This window comes from Leptodactylus fuscus, chromosome 6, assembly GCF_031893055.1.
Source record: "Leptodactylus fuscus isolate aLepFus1 chromosome 6, aLepFus1.hap2, whole genome shotgun sequence".
Classification (NCBI taxonomy): Eukaryota; Metazoa; Chordata; class Amphibia; order Anura; family Leptodactylidae; genus Leptodactylus; species Leptodactylus fuscus.
Window position 1 is genome coordinate 111,144,348 of NC_134270.1, and position 22,895 is coordinate 111,167,242.

Consider the following 22,895-nt stretch of genomic DNA (forward strand, 5'->3'; position numbering starts at 1 on the left):
CCCATTGCTTCACCACAAATGGTGTGAAGGGGAGTGGAAAATGGAGGAAATGGAGAGTGACCCTTACAGTTGGGGCCAGCAAAGGCATGCCAAGTAACACACTGGCACACATGGCTGACTTCATCTTGGGTTGCTTTTCAACACATATTTCACATCATGAAGAACAAATAATACTGGATTTTTTCAAGCCTCGAACCCCGGTCTAGGTCTAATGTCTGTTCCTTTCTTATATTAGGGGAGAGGGAAAAAAAATTACTTCAGTGATACGTTTAGCGTACATAGACTGACTATTAATGTGTATCCCACTTAGTGTTGTTAGGGTTACACACCGTCACAACCTGGCTAAAGCTTCTATAGCTGTTAATAAAGTCAACATAACTTTACGGTATCCAAAAAGACAGCTGGTACCGACAGAGAGCAAGACAAATGTCACCCAAAGCTGTGAGCTCTGAACACCCACAGTGACTTTGGCGTCATCATCATTATAAGGGAGTGGGTGGTAATAAATAACTTGGCAGTGCCTAAAACCCAAAAAGCTTATACAACTATATTTACATTAAGATACACAAATGAAACTTTTCAGTAGCATGTCATGAGACAAGCTGATAAGCTCTTCCTTTGTGCAGTGCTATTTGAAAGTTAAACGCTGCCTTTATTTTAATTCTGGAGAAGGTGCAGACATTAGATTTAGAACATGTTGTCTTCATTGTCCAAATCCTCTATATAGGTAACGCGTTTTTCGGGCCGAGCTGTCTGGGAACGAGCTGGTGCAGCACTGACAACCTGGGTGAATATGGCAAGAGCCTGAGATGTAGGGTGAATGAATCCCCAAATTATTTGTGGAATTCCCAGTGAGACAATGGCACTGTATACCAGTATTAAAAATTGTGGGTGCACATAACCCCCATATATTCTTTGAATTCCCAGTCAGACAATGGCACTATATACCAGTATTAAAAATTGTGGGTGCACATAACCCCCATATATTCTTTGAATTCCCACTCAGACAATGGCACTGTATAGCAGTATTAAAAATTGTGGGTGCACGTAACCCCCATATATTCTTTGAATTCCCAGTCAGACAATGGCACTATATACCAGTATTAAAAATTGTGGGTGCACATAACCCCCATATATTCTTTGAATTCCCAGTCAGACAATGGCACTGTATACCAGTATTAAAAATTGTGGGTGCACATAACCCCCATATATTCTTTGAATTCCCAGTCAGACAATGGCACTGTATACCAGTATTAAAAATTGTGGGTGCACGTAACCCCCATATATTCTTTGAATTCCCAGTCAGACAATGGCACTGTATAGCAGTATTAAAAAATGTGGGTGCACGTAACCCCCATATATTCTTTGAATTCCCAGTCAGACAATGGCACTGTATACCAGTATTAAAAATTGTGGGTGCACATAACCCCCATATATTCTTTGAATTCCCAGTCAGACAATGGCACTGTATACCAGTAGTAAAAATTGTGGGTGCACATAACCCCCATATATTCTTTGAATTCCCAGTCAGACAATGGAACTGTATAGCAGTAGCAAAAATTGTGGGTGCACGTCACCCCAATATATTCTTTGAATTCCCAGTTAGACAATGGCACTGTATACCAGTAGTAAAAATTGTGGGTGCACATAACCCCCATATATTCTTTGAATTCCCAGTCAGACAATGGCACTGTATAGCAGTATTAAAAATTGTGGGTGCACGTAACCCCCATATATTCTTTGAATTCCCAGTCAGACAATGGCACTGTATACCAGTATTAAAAATTGTGGGTGCACATAACCCCCATATATTCTTTGAATTCCCAGTCAGACAATGGCACTGTATACCAGTAGTAAAAATTGTGGGTGCACATAACCCCCATATATTCTTTGAATTCCCAGTCAGACAATGGAACTGTATAGCAGTAGCAAAAATTGTGGGTGCACGTCACCCCAATATATTCTTTGAATTCCCAGTTAGACAATGGCACTGTATACCAGTAGTAAAAATTGTGGGTGCACATAACCCCCATATATTCTTTGAATTCCCAGTCAGACAATGGCACTGTATACCAGTATTAAAAATTGTGGGTGCACATAACCCCCATATATTCTTTGAATTCCCAGTGAGACAATGGAACTGTATAGCAGTAGCAAAAATTGTGGGTGCACGTCACCCCAATATATTCTTTGAATTCCCAGTTAGACAATGGCACTGTATACCAGTAGTAAAAATTGTGGGTGCACATAACCCCCATATATTCTTTGAATTCCCAGTCAGACAATGGCACTGTATACCAGTATTAAAAATTGTGGGTGCACATAACCCCCATATATTCTTTGAATTCCCAGTCAGACAATGGCACTGTATACCAGTATTAAAAATTGTGGGTGCACATAACCCCCATATATTCTTTGAATTGCCAGTCAGACAATGGCACTGTATACCAGTATTAAAAATTGTGGGTGCACGTAACCCCCATATATTCTTTGAATTCCCAGTCAGACAATGGCACTGTATAGCAGTATTAAAAATTGTGGGTGCACGTAACCCCCATATATTCTTTGAATTCCCAGTCAGACAATGGCACTGTATACCAGTATTAAAAATTGTGGGTGCACATAACCCCCATATATTCTTTGAATTCCCAGTCAGACAATGGCACTGTATACCAGTATTAAAAATTGTGGGTGCACATAACCCCCATATATTCTTTGAATTCCCAGTCAGACAATGGCACTGTATACCAGTATTAAAAATTGTGGGTGCACATAACCCCCATATATTCTTTGAATTCCCAGTGAGACAATGGAACTGTATAGCAGTAGCAAAAATTGTGGGTGCACGTCACCCCAATATATTCTTTGAATTCCCAGTTAGACAATGGCACTGTATACCAGTAGTAAAAATTGTGGGTGCACATAACCCCCATATATTCTTTGAATTCCCAGTCAGACAATGGAACTGTATAGCAGTAGCAAAAATTGTGGGTGCACGTCACCCCAATATATTCTTTGAATTCCCAGTTAGACAATGGCACTGTATACCAGTAGTAAAAATTGTGGGTGCACATAACCCCCATATATTCTTTGAATTCCCAGTCAGACAATGGCACTGTATACCAGTATTAAAAATTGTGGGTGCACGTAACCCCCATATATTCTTTGAATTCCCAGTCAGACAATGGCACTGTATACCAGTATTAAAAATTGTGGGTGCACGTAACCCCCATATATTCTTTGAATTCCCAGTCAGACAATGGCACTGTATACCAGTATTAAAAATTGTGGGTGCACGTAACCCCCATATATTCTTTGAATTCCCAGTCAGACAATGGCACTGTATAGCAGTATTAAAAATTGTGGGTGCACGTAACCCCCATATATTCTTTGAATTCCCAGTCAGACAATGGCACTGTATACCAGTATTAAAAATTGTGGGTGCACATAACCCCCATATATTCTTTGAATTCCCAGTCAGACAATGGCACTGTATACCAGTAGTAAAAATTGTGGGTGCACATAACCCCCATATATTCTTTGAATTCCCAGTCAGACAATGGCACTGTATACCAGTATTAAAAATTGTGGGTGCACATAACCCCCATATATTCTTTGAATTCCCAGTGAGACAATGGAACTGTATAGCAGTAGCAAAAATTGTGGGTGCACGTCACCCCAATATATTCTTTGAATTCCCAGTTAGACAATGGCACTGTATACCAGTAGTAAAAATTGTGGGTGCACATAACCCCCATATATTCTTTGAATTCCCAGTCAGACAATGGCACTGTATACCAGTATTAAAAATTGTGGGTGCACGTCACCCCAATATATTCTTTGAATTCCCAGTTAGACAATGGCACTGTATACCAGTAGTAAAAATTGTGGGTGCACATAACCCCCATATATTCTTTGAATTCCCAGTCAGACAATGGCACTGTATACCAGTATTAAAAATTGTGGGTGCACATAACCCCCATATATTCTTTGAATTCCCAGTGAGACAATGGAACTGTATAGCAGTAGCAAAAATTGTGGGTGCACGTCACCCCAATATATTCTTTGAATTCCCAGTTAGACAATGGCACTGTATACCAGTAGTAAAAATTGTGGGTGCACATAACCCCCATATATTCTTTGAATTCCCAGTCAGACAATGGCACTGTATACCAGTATTAAAAATTGTGGGTGCACATAACCCCCATATATTCTTTGAATTCCCAGTCAGACAATGGCACTGTATACCAGTATTAAAAATTGTGGGTGCACATAACCCCCATATATTCTTTGAATTGCCAGTCAGACAATGGCACTGTATACCAGTATTAAAAATTGTGGGTGCACGTAACCCCCATATATTCTTTGAATTCCCAGTCAGACAATGGCACTGTATAGCAGTATTAAAAATTGTGGGTGCACGTAACCCCCATATATTCTTTGAATTCCCAGTCAGACAATGGCACTGTATACCAGTATTAAAAATTGTGGGTGCACATAACCCCCATATATTCTTTGAATTCCCAGTCAGACAATGGCACTGTATACCAGTATTAAAAATTGTGGGTGCACATAACCCCCATATATTCTTTGAATTCCCAGTCAGACAATGGCACTGTATACCAGTATTAAAAATTGTGGGTGCACATAACCCCCATATATTCTTTGAATTCCCAGTGAGACAATGGAACTGTATAGCAGTAGCAAAAATTGTGGGTGCACGTCACCCCAATATATTCTTTGAATTCCCAGTTAGACAATGGCACTGTATACCAGTAGTAAAAATTGTGGGTGCACATAACCCCCATATATTCTTTGAATTCCCAGTCAGACAATGGAACTGTATAGCAGTAGCAAAAATTGTGGGTGCACGTCACCCCAATATATTCTTTGAATTCCCAGTTAGACAATGGCACTGTATACCAGTAGTAAAAATTGTGGGTGCACATAACCCCCATATATTCTTTGAATTCCCAGTCAGACAATGGCACTGTATACCAGTATTAAAAATTGTGGGTGCACGTAACCCCCATATATTCTTTGAATTCCCAGTCAGACAATGGCACTGTATACCAGTATTAAAAATTGTGGGTGCACGTAACCCCCATATATTCTTTGAATTCCCAGTCAGACAATGGCACTGTATACCAGTATTAAAAATTGTGGGTGCACGTAACCCCCATATATTCTTTGAATTCCCAGTCAGACAATGGCACTGTATAGCAGTATTAAAAATTGTGGGTGCACGTAACCCCCATATATTCTTTGAATTCCCAGTCAGACAATGGCACTGTATACCAGTATTAAAAATTGTGGGTGCACATAACCCCCATATATTCTTTGAATTCCCAGTCAGACAATGGCACTGTATACCAGTAGTAAAAATTGTGGGTGCACATAACCCCCATATATTCTTTGAATTCCCAGTCAGACAATGGCACTGTATACCAGTATTAAAAATTGTGGGTGCACATAACCCCCATATATTCTTTGAATTCCCAGTGAGACAATGGAACTGTATAGCAGTAGCAAAAATTGTGGGTGCACGTCACCCCAATATATTCTTTGAATTCCCAGTTAGACAATGGCACTGTATACCAGTAGTAAAAATTGTGGGTGCACATAACCCCCATATATTCTTTGAATTCCCAGTCAGACAATGGCACTGTATACCAGTATTAAAAATTGTGGGTGCACATAACCCCCATATATTCTTTGAATTCCCAGTCAGACAATGGCACTGTATACCAGTATTAAAAATTGTGGGTGCACATAACCCCCATATATTCTTTGAATTCCCAGTGAGACAATGGAACTGTATAGCAGTAGCAAAAATTGTGGGTGCACGTCACCCCAATATATTCTTTGAATTCCCAGTTAGACAATGGCACTGTATACCAGTAGTAAAAATTGTGGGTGCACATAACCCCCATATATTCTTTGAATTCCCAGTCAGACAATGGCACTGTATACCAGTATTAAAAATTGTGGGTGCACATAACCCCCATATATTCTTTGAATTCCCAGTCAGACAATGGCACTGTATACCAGTATTAAAAATTGTGGGTGCACATAACCCCCATATATTCTTTGAATTGCCAGTCAGACAATGGCACTGTATACCAGTATTAAAAATTGTGGGTGCACGTAACCCCCATATATTCTTTGAATTCCCAGTCAGACAATGGCACTGTATAGCAGTATTAAAAATTGTGGGTGCACGTAACCCCCATATATTCTTTGACTTCCCAGTCAGACAATGGCACTGTATACCAGTATTAAAAATTGTGGGTGCACATAACCCCCATATATTCTTTGAATTCCCAGTCAGACAATGGCACTGTATACCAGTATTAAAAATTGTGGGTGCACATAACCCCCATATATTCTTTGAATTCCCAGTCAGACAATGGCACTGTATACCAGTATTAAAAATTGTGGGTGCACATAACCCCCATATATTCTTTGAATTCCCAGTGAGACAATGGAACTGTATAGCAGTAGCAAAAATTGTGGGTGCACGTCACCCCAATATATTCTTTGAATTCCCAGTCAGACAATGGCACTGTATACCAGTAGTAAAAATTGTGGGTGCACATAACCCCCATATATTCTTTGAATTCCCAGTCAGACAATGGCACTGTATAGCAGTATTAAAAATTGTGGGTGCACGTAACCCCCATATATTCTTTGAATTCCCAGTCAGACAATGGCACTATATACCAGTATTAAAAATTGTGGGTGCACATAACCCCCATATATTCTTTGAATTCCCAGTCAGACAATGGCACTGTATAGCAGTATTAAAAATTGTGGGTGCACATAACCCCCATATATTCTTTGAATTCCCAGTGAGACAATGGCACTGTATACCAGTAGCAAAAATTGTGGGTGTATATAGCCCCAATTCTATTGCTAGGGGACTTGCAGGGTATTTCTGAGGTGAAGGTGGGGGGGCACACCGTTGGAACGGGGATTTGGGGTGTATATATGGGGTATACGGGAATACACTGTCAGTGTGTTCCATTCAGGATCCTGGGAAAGCTGGGTTGCGGCGATTGAGCCCGTCAGTGCCACGTTACACTGACAAGCTTCTCCCTGGAATTGAAGTTATATGTAAGCCCAATATATTCTTTGAATTCCCAGTGAGACAATGGCACTATATGGCAGTAGCAAAAATAGTGGGTGTATATAGCCCCAATTCTATTGCTAGGGGACTTGCAGGGTATTTCTGGGGTGAAGGTGGGGGGGCACACCGTTGGAACGGGTATCGGGGGTATATATCGGGTATACGGGAATACACTGACAGTGTATTCCATTCAGGATCCTGGGAAAGCTGGGTTGCGGCGATTGAGCCCGTCAGTGCCACGTTACACTGACAAGCTTCTCCCTGGAATTTAGCTCTTATAAGAGCTGTTGGTTGTCTTCTCCTTCCTATCCTAGCCTGTCCCTGCCTACCCAGAATCTAACCCCTAGCTAACTGGACGGAAACCTCCGTCCTCGGTGAATTGCAAGCTCAGAATGACGCGAAGCTGGGCGGCGCTGTTCTTTTAAATTAGAGGTCACATGTTTTCGGCAGCCAATGGGTTTTGCCTACTTTTTTCAACGTCACCGGTGTCGTAGTTCCTGTCCCACCTACCCTGCGCTGTTATTGGAGCAAAAAAGGCGCCAGGGAAGGTGGGAGGGGAATCGAGTAATGGCGCACTTTACCACGCGGTGTTCGATTCGATTCGAACATGCCGAACAGCCTAATATCCGATCGAACATGAGTTCGATAGAACACTGTTCGCTCATCTCTACTAATAATGTTGTTTAATAAAATATTCTGATTCTTATTATGTTATGTATTATTTGTTTGAGTTTAAAATTATTTTGGTATAATCATGTAGGTTGTTCATGTGCCAATACAGCAGTGTTCCTCCACATGTGGGATATTTGAGTAGTCAGGAGAAACTGCGTAACAAATTTTGGAATACAATTTCTCCTTTAACCCCTTGTAAAAATTTAAAATTTGTGACTAAAGTAACATTTTATTGCAAAAAAATGTTTCATTTTCACTGTCCAATGTTAATAAATCTATGATACAGCTGTTGGATCAAAATGGTCAGTACAGTCCTTGATAAATTCCTTGACGGATGTAGTTTACAAAATTGGGGTTAAGTTTTAGGGTTTCCATTGAACTGGTACTTTAGTGACTCTGCAAACAAGACATGGCACCCAAAAACTATTCCAGCAAAATTTGCCCTCTAAAAGTCAAATAGTGCTTTCTGTTCCAAGCTCTGCCATATACCCATACAGCAATTTATGATAACTGTCAGGGTCTGGGGTTGCTAGGTGGGGTGGCATAGACACAAAAGTCCAGATTCTTTAGTCCAAAACAAAGGTAGAGTTTATTTTCACTCAAAAAGGTAGTGCAGCAACAAAAGGAAACAACACAAAAATAAATACCTGCCTGGCTAGGCTCTAACTAAACACTGAATAGGTTACCTCACCTAGAATAACAGAAATCAAAAGCCAGTAAAATCGTTCAGGACACAGCTCCAAAAATATGACCACTGTGTCAGCTATCCAGCCAAGCTCTGCCCACAGTCTACTGCTGGAGCTGACTTCTTAAGCCTCCTTGACGAGGAGACTCTCTGAAAAGAGTGGACTGGAGGGGGGTGGAATGACACGTCCCACTACCAATCCTACCTGTCATTCCTAAAAATCCAGCCCAGTACTGAGCATTTACCAAAATGCTCAGCAGACGAAAGTTGTCTGCTGAGAACAAACATTCCTGCAGTTTTCTCATCTCGCCTACCTGAGTAGTCTGGGTGAGATGTACACCCCCTCCATTACCTGACCAGCCATCAGCTTACGTAACATATAGGGTATTACTATGTTTAGAAGAAATTGTTTAACAAGCTTTTGGGAGCTTTTTCTCCTTTAACCCCTTAAGGACCAGGCCATTTTTTGGTTTCGCATTTTTGTTTTTCCCTCCTCACATTTCAAGAGCCATAACTTTTTCATTTTTCAGTTCACAGAGTCACATGATGGCTTATTGTTTGCGGGACAAATTGTACTTTGTAATGGCATCATTCAATATGCTGTGCAATGTACTGGGAAGCTGGAAAAAAATTCAGAATGAGGTGCAATTGGAGAAAAAATGCATTTGCGCCATTTTCTTATGGGTTTAATTTTTACAGCGTTCACTGTTTGGTACAAATGACATGTTACCTGTGTTCTACGTGTCAGTACGAACGCGGTGATACCAAATTTATATAGTATTTGAAATGTTTTGATACTTTTAAAAAAATGATAAACTTTGCAAAATAGAAAAAAAAATTTGTGTCATCATGTTCTAACACCTGTAACTTTTTCATATTTCCATGTATGGAGCTGGTTGTGGTGTCTTTTTATGCGGGACAAGATGACGTTTCTATTGATACCATTTGGGGAAAGATCTGATGGTTTGATCACTTTTTATTCAATTTTTTATAGGAGGCAAAGTGTTGAAAAAAACGCTTTTTGGCTGTTTTTATTTTTTTTGCCGCTACGCCGTTCGCAGTACAGGATAAATGTTTTAATATTCTAATAGTTCGGGCATTTTGGAGCGCAGGGATACCTAATATGTTTATGTTTAATGTTCTATAATTACTTTTATAGCTAATCTAGGGAAAGGGGGGTGATTTGAACTTTTATATATTTTTTATTTTTTTAATACTTTTAAAAACTTTTTTTTTTCTTCTGTTACATTTATGATCAGACCCCTTAGGTACCTTGAAACCTAGGGGGTCTGATCGCTCATACTATTCACTGCAATACTACAGTATTGCAGTGAATAGGAAAATCGCAGCACTTCTATTAGACGATGCCTCTGGCATCGTCTAATAGATCTCATGCAGAGACAAGCCTGGAAGCCTTCAATAGGCTTCCGGCTGTCATAGCAACCGATCACCGCCCTCATGTGACGTTCAGGAGGGCGGCGATCGGCGAAACATGGCGGCGCCCATGCCGCCGGCGCCGTTTACACACTGCGGTCACGTTTGATCGCAGTGTGTAAAGGGTTAACAGGAGCGATCGGCTCGGGCACCGACCGCTGCTGTTATTGGCAGGTCCTGGCTGTATTATACAGCCGGCATCTGCCGTGTATGGAGCGAGCTCAGCGTGTGAGCTCGCTCCATACATCCCCATGCGACCCATGACGTACAGTTACGTCAAGGGTCGCTAAGGGGTTAACCATTTGTGAAAATTTGAAATTTTGGTCTAATTTGACAATTTAATGGGGAAAAGTATTTTTAATTTTCACATTCCATTGGTAGTAAATTTGGTGAAACCGCTGTGAATTTAAAATGCTGACTATACCCCTTGATAAATTCCTTTAGGGGTGTAGTTTCTAAAATGAGGTAACTTATTGGGGCTTTCCACTGTGTTGGAACCTCAGAGGTTCTGTCAATGGTACATGGTGCCTGAAACCAATCCCAGCAGAATCTGCCCTCTGAAAAGCTCAATGGTTCTCCTTCCTTGCTGTTTGCCAATACAGATATTTATGTCCACATGTGGGGTATTTCCATAGTTGAGGCAAATTGCTTAACTAATTGCAGGGTGCAAATCTCCTTTAACCCCTTGTAAAAATGAAACCTTTTGGGTTAAAGCTACATTTTATAGATAAGAAAATTTTCCATTTTTATGGCCCAATTGTGTGAAAGACCTGTAAGGTCATTCACTATACTCCTTGATAAATTCTTTGAGGGGTTTAGTTTCCAAAATAGGGTCACTTTTGAGGGATTTCCACTATTTTGACACCTCAGGGGCTCTGCAAATGGGACATGGTACCTAAAAGCTATTCCAGGACAAGCTGTCCTTCAAAAGCCAAATAGTGCTCTTTTGTTTCAAGCACTACCATGTGCCTGTACATCAGTGTATCAGCACATATGAGTTATTGTCGTCTTCAGGAGAAAAAAGTTAGTTGGTTATTAGTGCTGAATTGCCATTTTTTCACTTCTGGTAAAAATTTCAATAAAAAGTGTTCATAGCAGTAAACATGCCATAAAATGGTATAACTAAAAAGTACATCTGGGGTGTCGGAATATGGCAACTTTTAGAATTTATTTTAGCAGAGTTTTAGATTTTTGTTAAGAGGTTAAAATATAAATAAAACTATATATCCCCAAGATCATGCCGAAGCATAGAATTCAGGTGATATGTCATTTTGGCTGCATAGTGAACTTTGTAAAAATAAAGTAAGAAAGTTGCACAAATATAGTCTTTCTCCAGTTCAATTTTTTTTTTTCAGCTTCCTAGTACATTGTACAGAATACCGTTATGAACAACAATTTGTCCTGCAAATCTGCCCACATAGGGCTCACAATGTACATTTTTTCCCCCTATCAGTGTGTCTTTTTAGAATATGGGATGGAAATCCATGCAAACACGGGGAGAACATACAAACTCCTTGCAGATGGTTTTTGCCCTTGGCGGGATTTGAACACCAGGACCCAGCGCTGCAAGGCTACAGTGCTAACCACTGAGTGGCCCCTGATAGATAATATAGTTTTGTTACCATTTGCTACCATTTTCTGCCTGCAGCACCCAGTGCAGTGAGAGTTCATCCTCCCACTGCTATAGGATTACCCATCCTACTTGAGCAGCAAAACCAGTGCTCTCACAGCTGATGGTCTGCCCTCAACGCACAATTTGCATGATAATTCAAGGTGGTTTTTCTCCACATTTATAAAAACTTTGTTGTTTATCAATGTAATGTGTTCTGTACCATGGTGGTGACAGTTGAATAGGCTTGTTGGAGGTGGTAAACTCCCTTTAAAGTCTACTAAAATTAAAGGGATCCTATTACCCAGACACAATTTTTTTTCTAGGTTCCACATTGGAAGAGCCTTAAGAAAGGCTATTTGTCTCCTACCTTTCGTCGTCTTCTCTGTGCCACGTTCGCCTACAACCCCGGTTCTTCTCGGTATGCAAATTAGCTCTCTCGCAGCACTGGGGGCGGGCCCCAGCGCTCAAGCAACACTCGGAGCGTCCCTAATGCTGTGAGAGAACTCTCTCCAGCGCCGCCTCGATCTTCGTCAGCAGCGTCATCTTCAGCCTCTTCTTCCGGCGGTGGCTTGTAACTTCTAATTTGCATACTGAGAAGAACCGGGATTGTAGGCGAACGGTGGTGTTGAGAAGACGACGAAAGGTAGAGACAAATAGCTTTTCTTAAGGCTATTCCGACGTGGTACCTAGAAAAAATTGTGTCTGGGTGATATGATCTCTTTAAAACAATGCTATTACAATTACAAAGTATTTTTTTTTTCTTACATAGGCACAGCAGGTCTTTTATAGACCATTTTAAGATGGAAAATAAACGTGTAAAGTGTTTTTAGAAATTTAATACAGCATGCATACTGGAAAACTACCTTGCAAGCATGGCTGTATCACTGTCAATTTTACAGCATTTAAATTTCAAAGCTTCATCTTCCCTGCAAAAGAAACAAACAAAAAGAATTTAGAAACCAGGACATTTTTTTTATACCAAATAATAATGTTCTTTTATTTATACAAAAATTAAATTAATGAAACAAGGGCAATAGCAATAAAGCAGCCTGGAACTGAGCACAGTTAAAGGGGTTTTCCAGGCTGAAAATCTTTTTATTTTTTTTTAGAAAGGTCTGATAGTGCTAGTAAGGTTAATAAGTACACCCATATACCTTTAGTAGTGTTTGGAGTGATTTCTGAAGGTTTCTGGTTGCTGCTGGCATCCTCTGCTTTTGTTTGCATAAGGAAAATGTTTGTTCTCGTACCATGTTAGCCAGTGGGTAGGAAATATTAAGAAAAACAAAAAAAAACTTGATAGTCTTCCTCCTAGAATTCTATCCCTATGTGTCCTTTTTTACATAAATATGCATCCTTCAGAAATGGTTTTTAAATTTACCTGAGAAAGGAGCCTAGAGTTCTGAAACGTTGTAATCTGTCATCATTATTAGTTAGCCATTAAAAAGGTATCAACTACTGAAGACTATCAAGTTTTTTGTCTGCGCAGCTTCCTGTGTAGCGTCTACACCAGTATTAGGTATTTGGGTGCACTTATTAACCTATTAATAGCACTAACAGACCTTTAAAAAAAAAAAAAAAAAAAAAAACAACAACAGTTTTTGCCCAAAAATCCCCTTAAATGGAAGTCTGTCAGCTGTAAAATTATGTGTCCGGAGATGACTCTCAGCCTGCGCTGTGAACAAGCAGCACCCTGGCCCCCTCCATCCCTAAGAGCGGGGAGCAGACACCGGGGAACCCTGGCTGCAATCCGCGATCGACCCATACGTCCATTGCGATCGACTGGTAGATCGCGATCGACATATGGGGCACCCCTCGTATAGAAGTATTTATCAATATGATTGGCTGTCCAGGGACCGTAAAATGCTGTGGTTTTTGTTGCAGCGTTTCCGCCATGTGGGCCCTGGCCTCTAAAAGAGAAAATGTATTTCACAATACATTTATTAGCAAATATCCAGAGTACGGAAATGCCCCACATATGGATGTAAACTGCTGTTTGGGCAAACGGCAGCATGCCAAGGAGAAGAAGCGATACTGGCCATTTAATCCTTTTTTTTTTTGCAATAGCCCCTATTTAGCCCCAAAGTTTTCATTTTCACAAGGTGTTAAAGGAGAAAATGCACCCCACAGTTCGTTACACAATTTCTCCTTAACACGGTAAATCCCCACATGTACTCATAAATTACTGTATGGGTACAAGGTGGGGCTCATACTGAAAAGAAGATTATTTGGTTTTTAGAAGACAGCTTTTTCTGGAATAGTTTATGGGTGCCATGTCGCACTTGTAGAGCCCCTAAAGTATACAATGGAACCACCAAAAAAACTGACCCCATTTTACAGACTACACTGCTCACAGAATTGTCGAGGGGGTATAAAGAACACTTTGACCCAATAGATGGTTTCCAAAAAGAAATGTCAGGATCCCAGTTTAACTGTTATTAATGTAAGATTACTGTGCCAACCTGTCAAGAATCTGCAATGCTCAAAGTTCTCCTAGGCTTATTTTAACCCTCTTCTTCCTCAGCCAGGTGCTTGCTATTTGAGAAGCTAGTGTGGCTTCCATATCCTGATAGTTTCTGTTGGACTGCTCTATATAGTCCTAATTTACACTCCTGGTTCTGATCTGCCTTGTAAGGTATTTTGGATTCCGATTTGACTTCAGTTTCTGGAGTGTTTATTTCTTGTACCAGTTTTTCTAGTGATAACTTGGGATCCTAAAACTGGCACAAGTCCATCTGGCTTCACAGTTGGTGAAGGCATTTGGGTGTGTGGAATCTATCTCTCAGTGCTGTATTTAGATTTTAAAGGGGCTCTATCAGCAAAATCATGCTGATAGAGCCCCACATATGCGTGAATATTCAGGCACCGTAAATGTTATATTAAACTACCCCCTCGTTTTAAAATAATAACCTAAAAAAGAATGTGCTCTACTTACGGATCGTGCACCCTGGGCGGGCATTCAGGGTGTGTCTTCATCTTCTTCCACGCCTCTTCTTCCTCCGATGTCCTCCGATCCCGTCCTCCTCCGGCGCTCGCGGACACTGATATAAAAAACGGCCTGGGTGCATGCGCAGTAGCACGCGGCTTCTACTACAGCTACTGCGCATGCGCCGAGGCTATCACTGTCCGTTCGCGAGCGCTGGAGGAAGACGGGACCGGAGGACATCGGAGGAAGAAGAGGCGTGGAAGAAGATGAAGACACACCCTGAATGCCCGCCCAGCGTGCACGTTCGGTAAGTAGAGCACATTCTTTTTTAGGTTATTATTTTAAAACGGGGAGGTAGATTAATATAACTTTTACGGTGCCTGAATAGCCTTTTTAAAGGCTATGCACGCATATGTGGGGCTCTAGCAGCATGATTTTGCTGATAGAGCCCCTTTAAGAACTACTTCCACTGCTCTCTGTTGTCAGCCAGTTCCTGAAATTTTAGATATTTTCTCCATAGACTTTATCATTACAAGAAAAGTGTAGTGGATAATGCAAAATGATAACCGAAATTTACCCAGATATGCTATTTCAGTGTCCGATGCTGTGTTATGCCCAAGGTCAGCTCTCCAGTTATTATGCTCTGTCTTCTGATTTTAGAAACTCCCTACATATGGCCCTAATCTTTTGCTTGCAAATATGACAGGACACAGAAGTGAAATAAAACCATGCACCAAAAAGTGCTCTTTCCCTTCTGCACCTGGCTGTGGAATCCCTTAGAAAGTGACAGATTTTAGGTCGATACAATTATGGCAGTACCTAATTTATGTAGTGTTTATGTGTTAATAATTTTGTAAAATAAAAATCCACTGGGGGAAAAAAAAACCTAATTGCTGTCGCATCGCTATCTTCTGAGAGGTGTAACATTTTTAATTTTCTATTGATGGAGGGGGTTTAGGACCATATTGGGCTACATTTGACTTTTTGGTCACTTTTTATTCCATATTTTGTAAGGAAAGATATATTTTTTTCTTTTTACAATGTTCACAGTGTGGCTTAACTAACGGTTTAGTTTTATTGTGCAGTTTGTTATGGATGCAACTACACCAAATATGTGGCCCTTTAAACTATGTTTTGTGTTTTACATCATATATGGGAAAAGGAGCATTTTCTTTTATGTACTTATTTATTTTCTTTAATAGTTGTGTACAATGGTTTTAAGGCTGTGTATATGCACATACCTAACTACTGAATCTTACCAAAGGTAGGGTCAAGATATAAGAAAATGATTGCAGATGTGGTTCCACGGAACAGGCCCCAGTCTGCTCCTCATTCCCCAAAGATGATGTAGGTCTCAGCTGTTTCTTACAGCGGAAACCTGCTTCCGATGTCTTTGTACATCATGGTTTGTTAATGTACAACTTTCCATGATGTACTATTACATCATGATGCGGGAAGGGGTTAATGTATGAAACTTAAGTGTTGCCAGACATGCCGCTAACCATCTCAGCAAATGTAGGTTACTGACCAACAGGATTTAAAGGAAACCTGTCAGGTGGTTTTACTACCTTAAATGGGTTATCCAGCTTCCAAAAATTATCTACAAATACATCCACAGCAGTGTCAAATACTGTTCCCTTGCGCAGCCTTTTCTTGGCTTTATTTTACTTGCTGCTCTTTGTATCGTTATTTACACCCAGTGAATCTGTGAACAAACTAAAATTACCATGATTCATCACTCTCTGTGCACCTCCCTTCACCACTCTCCCCTGCAATGAAATCACAGGTAATAAATCACTCCCATATCTGAGGTCACATACTTCGTGATGTCAAGCTCCTCCCTGTGAGTAGCAAACAGACAGATTGAGAGCAGGCACATGAATCATGGGAACTGTAGTTTCTTCTCAGATTCACTGTATGTAAAAAAAAACTCTGCAGAGGAAAACTCTGCAGACTTTCTGTGAAAAACGTACAAAAAAAAAAAAATGCGTTTCCAACACTGTCTTTTCCACATCGTTATTTTGCAGCAATTCCCTGCATGAGGTCTTAGCGTAAAGTGGTCATCGTTTGTGCAGCATACGGTGCCCCTCACTAAACTTTCTATTCCTGAGAAGTCAAGTTATAAGCATTTAAAGGGAATCTGTCAGGAAGATTTAGGGCACTAAACCACCCACAGGTCTTTGTAGTCGGGGGTTTAGTTTCCAAAATCACCTTGTTACAAAGCCAACATTGCCCACAATAAAAATAAAAAAGATTTAGGCTGAGGCCCCACATTGCAGAAACGCAGCTTTATTTGTTGCAGTCTCTGCTGCAGTTTTTTGAGCCAAAGCCAAAAGTGGCTACAGAAGGAATGGGAAATATATAGGAAGCTCTTATACTTCTGTCTGCTAAACCAGACTTTGTCTCAAAAAAGCGCTGCAATACCTGCAACAAAAAAAGCTGCGTTTCCACAACGTGGTGCCTCAGCCTTAGGCTGCTTTCACACAGAGTTACGCTCCGCTAATTCAGACACGTAAACACGTGTCAAAGTGACCACTAGAGATGAGCGAACACTGTTCGGATCAGCCGATACGAACAGCACGCTCCCATAGATATGAATGGAAGCACCTGTGACACTGACTTTGCCGGCGGCCGGCGTCACAGGTGCTTCCATTCATTTCTATGGGAGTGTGCTGCTTGGATCGGCTGATCCAAACAGTGTTCGCTCATCTCTAGTGACCACTATAAAACAGAATCCCATAGACTTCAATGTGTGCCTGCCTTACATGCGCTACACATTGAAATCAACGGGAGGCTTTTAAACCCATTGATTTCAATGTGTAGCGCGTGTAAGACCGGCACACACTGAAGTCTATGAGATTCTGTTCCACAGCAGTCACTTTGACACGTGTTTATGTATCTAAATGAGCGGAGTATAACTCTGTGTGAAAGCAGCCTTATACTCACGCTGCCACTGTACTATGCTGACACAGTTCTTCACTGTAGCCAGAGGAGAATGCCTCAGTTTCAGTGTGCATGCACTATACCTCTGGCACTTGTGCAGTGAAGCCAGGTTGTACATCCTCAGCTTCAGGGTCCATTCACAGAGAGGAAAATGACTCCTTTATTTGGTGCAGAATTTTCAGCAGTGAAAAAAAAAAAGCTTCCCATTGATTTCAATGGGTTCTGCTAGCTTTTTTTCCACATTGAAGTCAATGGGAGTCTTTTTTCAGCGCCAAATAAAGTGTCATTTTCCTCCATGTGAATGGGCCCTCACTGAAAAACTGTGCTGGGAGCACCATAGATGAATCCATTGATACTCATCTCTACGCAAGTAAAAGACTAAAGCCCTATGTAGCGAGCCGCAGCAAAAAAAAAAAAAAAAAAACACACTGCGGAAAAGACCATGACAAAAATGTAGAAATGCTTTTTTTCCCACAGCATTTATTGCAGTAAGTCCGCAGAGTTTTCCTTTGCGGACTTTCTGCCCCTCTTCTACCAATACGGAAAATGGCAGCATTTCCGCAGGTATACTGCCATGATGAGATTTACAAAAATGCAAGCATTTTTGAAATCGCAGCATTTCCAATGTAGATTTGTTTCTGCATTGTGGATGGGATTACCCAGAATCCCATCCACTTTGCAAGTACTGTAAAATGCAGCATTTTTTGCCATGGCTAAAACACTGCTTTTTAACAATGTTGGGCCCCTGCTTAAAAGTTTATTGTTTTTACAATGCGGACATGGATGGATTTAAAGGGGCTCTATCAGCAAAATCATGCTTCAGGCACCGTAAATCTTATATTAACCCCCGGTCCCGTTTTTAAATAAATGGATAAAAACATATATGCAAAACTTACTTGAACGTGCACCCTGGGCGGGGGTGCACGGTGCGACGTCATCTTCGGGCACGCCTGCCTCTTCTGTCTTCTTGGAGTAACGCCCTCTTCTCCGTGTCTTCTTTCGGCTTCTTCTCGTGAAATCCCGCGTCTGCGTAGTAGCGCTTCCCTCCGAATCGCTACTGCGCAGGCTCACTTGCCATTTCACTTAATGGCAGTTCGCGATTGTACTGCGCATGCGCAGTACTGTCGCGTACGTCTACGGGGACTGAGCCTGCGCAGTAGCGATTCGGAGGGAAGCGCTACTACACAGGCGCGGGATTTCACGAGAAGAAGCTGGAAGAAGACACGGAGCAAGAGGGCGTTACTCCAAGAAGACAGAAGAGGCAGGCGTGCCCGAAGATGACGTCGCATCGTTTATCCCGCCCAGGGTGCACGTTCAGGTAAGTTTTGCACGTATGTTTTTATCCTTTTATTTAAAAACGGGACCGGAGGTTAATATAAGATTTACGGTGCCTAAATAGCCTTTTTAAAGGCTATTCACGCGTATGTGGGGTTCTATTAGCATGATTTTGCTGATAGAGCCCCTTTAAAACAGAATGATTCAGCACACTTAATCCCTGGTCTATATGGACTTGTGGGTGGTTTATTGTCCCAAATGAACCTAACAGGTTCGCTTTTAAACCTTCTGCAAATACAATTAACTAATCATGGAGTGGAGGCGGGGTTGAGAGAAGTTTCATTTAGGCATGCAGTCATTGCATTGAAGAACACCCTGTGCAGCCAGCAGCTAGGTCAATCACGCCTCACGGGGAGTGATTTAGTGCAATGACTGCATGACTAAATGAAGCTGCTCCACACGCCTAGTTAAGGTAAATTTGCATAAAGTTCTGTAAATTAAGCTTATAATGTGACTTTTCAGAAACAGAGAACTTATTGAGGGAAACCAAGGTCACTACTTGATGATGTGGGACCAGTTTAGGGTGGAAAAAAAAAACACATGACAAGTTCCCTTTATGACCAAGACTACACATTGCAAAAATGCAATGTTTTTGGCTGCTGCAGAAAAGCCGCTGAAAAAAAGCTTTGTTTTACAGTAACAGTAAAGTGAATGAGATTCTGCTTAATCTGACTACAGTGGTCATGGCACCTGTGAATACCTGTCAACAAACAGTGCTACGGTATTCAAAAGGCAAGTAGTTATCCATTGTTTTTTCAACAAACCCCCTACCAGCAAATCTAGGGAACAACTGCTGAAGTACTCAGAACAGATGCTGGAGCATGAGGAGTGAGCATTGCAGCTCGTGCTGACACAGGTAACCAGCTGATTGGTAAGGGCATTAGCAATGAGAACCCTACCTATATAAAACTGATGTTATATCCTACGGATATTACATCAATTTTAAAAAAAATTGGCTAATTAATTTTGCATATTGAACATTTAAACACTAATGAATGAATGCAACCTCTTAAAAAACGCTGACAATGCTTTTTCAGGCATCCCTGGTCTGAGAAGTTTATATTCACGAGGTATAATATCATTATTCTACTGATATCACAGAGCAAAAAGCACAACATATACATCAAAAAGCATCTTAGTGCATCACAGTGTTTTCATGCTATTTCACTGTAGAGCAAATGCAGACAAAACATATAAAATAACATAATTTCTTACAATACAAAGCTTTTATACTCCATGTCAATCCTGCACTTCACATCCCACCAATCTATGTTGAAGGCAAGTGCCCCATTGCAAAATCTCACATACATAGATGACATGACAGTACACTTCCTCTTCACGGTGTACAGACATAATGTCAGCTCTGGTTGTAACAGTCTCTGTGCACTCTTTACTTGCCTTCCCATCTCCGTTATCTGCCATCATCCTGGCACTATTTGTTGTGCTGTCACTGGAGAAATTTTTGCTGTGAGATGAGTAAATAAAAGACGTAACTCCTCCCCTGCAATCCATGGGGACAGGGCTGTCATTACCAGAGCAAAGGATTATGGGTTGAATGAGCATAATATAGATAACACTGCTGTTCATGGATACCTGAGACAATATATTCTGCTGCCTTTTCAGTATAGGCAGAAGATTAAATAGATGCAAAATGCCAGGAGAGATAAGTAATGTATGTGCAGTTGCTCGTGTCCGTATACTATTTTCATGTGCATGCCAAGAGGCAAGACATAACAAACACTACATCAAAGTCACAAAATTTGGTGCCTAAATACTGTATAGGCTGGTTTTGCCACAGAATCCATTTAGCACACAGGAGATTGTATAAAAGCTGTTTTGCAAGATTCCACTTCTTAGCAGCAGTTAGAGGAAGTATTGTACGCCTGTAGGCTGGGCCAGGACAATGTGAAAATGCACTGATCCAATCATCAGAAAGGACACTTACACAGCTAACACACAAAACCAAAACCTTCCCACCCCCATTGCTGCTGCGCAGAAGGGAAATGCACTGTCAGTGAGTTATAGTAGTACATTAGCATGCAGGGCTAATGCTTCCTATTCCTGTCTGCAGAACAATGACTGCTGCTGGATTGATGTTGAGAGCTTCAGTGCTGTTTGCTGTCTGTGAGGGAAAGTGGGAGTGTTCAATCATATGGTCATATGTCGCTGCCTGTGTCTCACAGTCTAGGGGTGTGAACAGACTGCTGCTGCTGCTAAACCCGGAATTAGAAAAGGTGCATTAACCCCGCTGGTCTCCTACTGGTTAGGGATTAGTAATACTTTTGCGCAGATTTAACTGGACTACTGGATCTTCTTCACTGAACTTTTCAGAGCCAACAAGAAAAAAGGTACTGGATAAATTCCAACATGTAGACATTTAGCATTCTTCATCAAATGACCATGTCTTCCATGCTGCATTCATCTATAATGCCTCGTAATCGCAAAGAACACATTGAGCTTGGCATCCCCCGCAGCTTGAGCTATATTAATAACCTTTACCAACATGCACAACTGGCAGAAGGATTTGGCGGGTTATCCAAAGACCTGCACAGATCAGGACGACCCAATGGGACAGAGAATAAGGTGAGCAACAGCTGCGATCCAGAATTGCGGCCTATTATGCGTCGCAGAACAAAATCTCTGCCTAGTTCTCCAGAAAGAAAGATTGCTGCTAAATGTCGGCCTCAATGCCACAAAGTCAGGTTTGCAGATTCACTTGGTTTGGAGTTGGCTGAAGTGAAGGTATTCAACACTGGTGACAACCCATCTATTCCTCTCCATGTTCTCTCACGGTTGTCTATCAACTCAGACTTGTGCTGTAGCCAAGATTTGGAAGTTTCCATTGAATATTTGGAGCCAGATTTCAAGCAGCCTGGGGAGTCTGAAGATTTCTTGATGCATCTGCATCACTATTGTGTCTGCTTAGAGCAAGTTACTAGTTCGGAGGAGCTAGGGATTTCCGGAACCATTCGAGTGCTAAATCTGTCCTTTGAGAAAATGGTTTCCGTGAGGTATACTTTCACTGATTGGAAAACGCATTATGATGTGACAGCGGTTTGGCAGAATACTGACAGCATGGTTGTTCCTAACACAGATGTATTTGCCTTTATTATTCCACTACCACCTTATCTTCAGCAAATCTGCTCTGTGGTACAATTTGCCATAAAATACCAGGTCGGTGGCAAAGAATATTGGGATAACAACTGTGGGAAAAACTATACATTTACATCAAAGAGCCACAGGCTTAAAATCCCGAAAGACTGTGAGCAAAGCTGGATCCATTTTATTTAATGGAGTAATTTTTCTGCAGTTCAGCCTTTTACTGGAGAAAATAACCTAGATACAATAGATTTCTGGTGTATTCAGGTTTGAACAATCCTGTGGTCACACATGACTGAGAATCTAGAACTAATAGTCAGGTGGATGTTGCTGCTGGATAGGACAGAGTGTTGTATGGGTTATGTGTGATTTGCACATCACGTAAACTATTGTGTTGGAAATACTTGATGAATGGTGTTGTTTGATTGTCGTTATATAAGGGCATGAAAGCTAAAAGGTGTTTATTAATAATCAATGTGTAATACATATAGAAAACTTGCACTGACTGCTACTGCTAGATAAAGGGAGCATTATATATGCATGGGTGCATGACAGTACATGGATGCCAAGAAAGGGGGCAGTCAAATCTCTCTTAAGTAGACACAATGAAGAGCCACTGCTGGACCCCATCTGGCTATGTGAGGCCGGGGCCCCACGTTGGCAAAAAACGCTGCATTTTACAGAACCTGCAAAGTGAATGGGATTCTGGCTAATCCCATCCACATATATCAGGGAAAAATTTGCAGTGGAAAAGCTGTGATTTAAAAAATGCTTCAGTGTCAATTATACCTACGGAACCGCTGGCGTTTTACATATAGGTATAGTAGGGGAAGGCAATCTGCAGCAGAAAACAATGCTAAAGTGCAAAGAAAAAAAACGAACACAAACTGGTTGTCTCGTTTTTTAGGGTTTTTTTTTTTTTGCTTCACTTCGATACGTGGGGCCTTAGCCTTACCAAGAAATATACAAATGTGTGGCCAACTGTAACTTTTCCAGGCAACATTAGGTTATTGTTGGTTGGTTCAGGGGAACTGTTTTCAGAAAAGGGATTCACTTGCTGAGT

The 22,895-nt window shown here is 41.1% G+C and overlaps 2 protein-coding genes across 5 annotated transcripts in view; one reads left to right on the forward strand and one right to left on the reverse strand.

Moving 5' to 3' along the window:
* FAM217B (family with sequence similarity 217 member B) overlaps positions 1-20,233 on the reverse strand; it is a 42,947-nt gene extending 22,714 nt beyond the window's left edge. Inside the window, exons 1-2 of one of the 4 annotated variants that reach the window (XM_075277027.1) lie at positions 20,132-20,233; positions 12,396-12,458 (exon numbers count right to left, since the gene is read on the reverse strand). In XM_075277027.1, coding sequence (XP_075133128.1) covers positions 12,396-12,458; positions 20,132-20,139 — 71 coding nt within the window. In that variant the 5' untranslated portion in view covers positions 20,140-20,233. Of the gene's footprint in view, positions 1-12,395; positions 12,459-20,041 lie in introns of all 4 variants that reach the window. The other 3 variants (XM_075277026.1, XM_075277028.1, XM_075277029.1) reach the window with 3 other exon arrangements.
* Positions 20,234-20,485: 252 nt separating this feature from the next.
* PPP1R3D (protein phosphatase 1 regulatory subunit 3D) lies at positions 20,486-22,582 on the forward strand. Its single transcript, XM_075278640.1, has one exon. The coding sequence runs from the start codon at positions 21,128-21,130 to the stop codon at positions 22,022-22,024; it is 897 nt and encodes a 298-aa protein (XP_075134741.1). The 5' UTR covers positions 20,486-21,127; the 3' UTR covers positions 22,025-22,582.
* Positions 22,583-22,895: the final 313 nt, after the last annotated feature.

Coding starts and splice junctions, on each gene's coding strand:
- PPP1R3D (XM_075278640.1), top strand. CDS start 21,128: ATGACCATGTCTTCCATGCTGCATTCATCTATAATGCCTCGTAATCGC.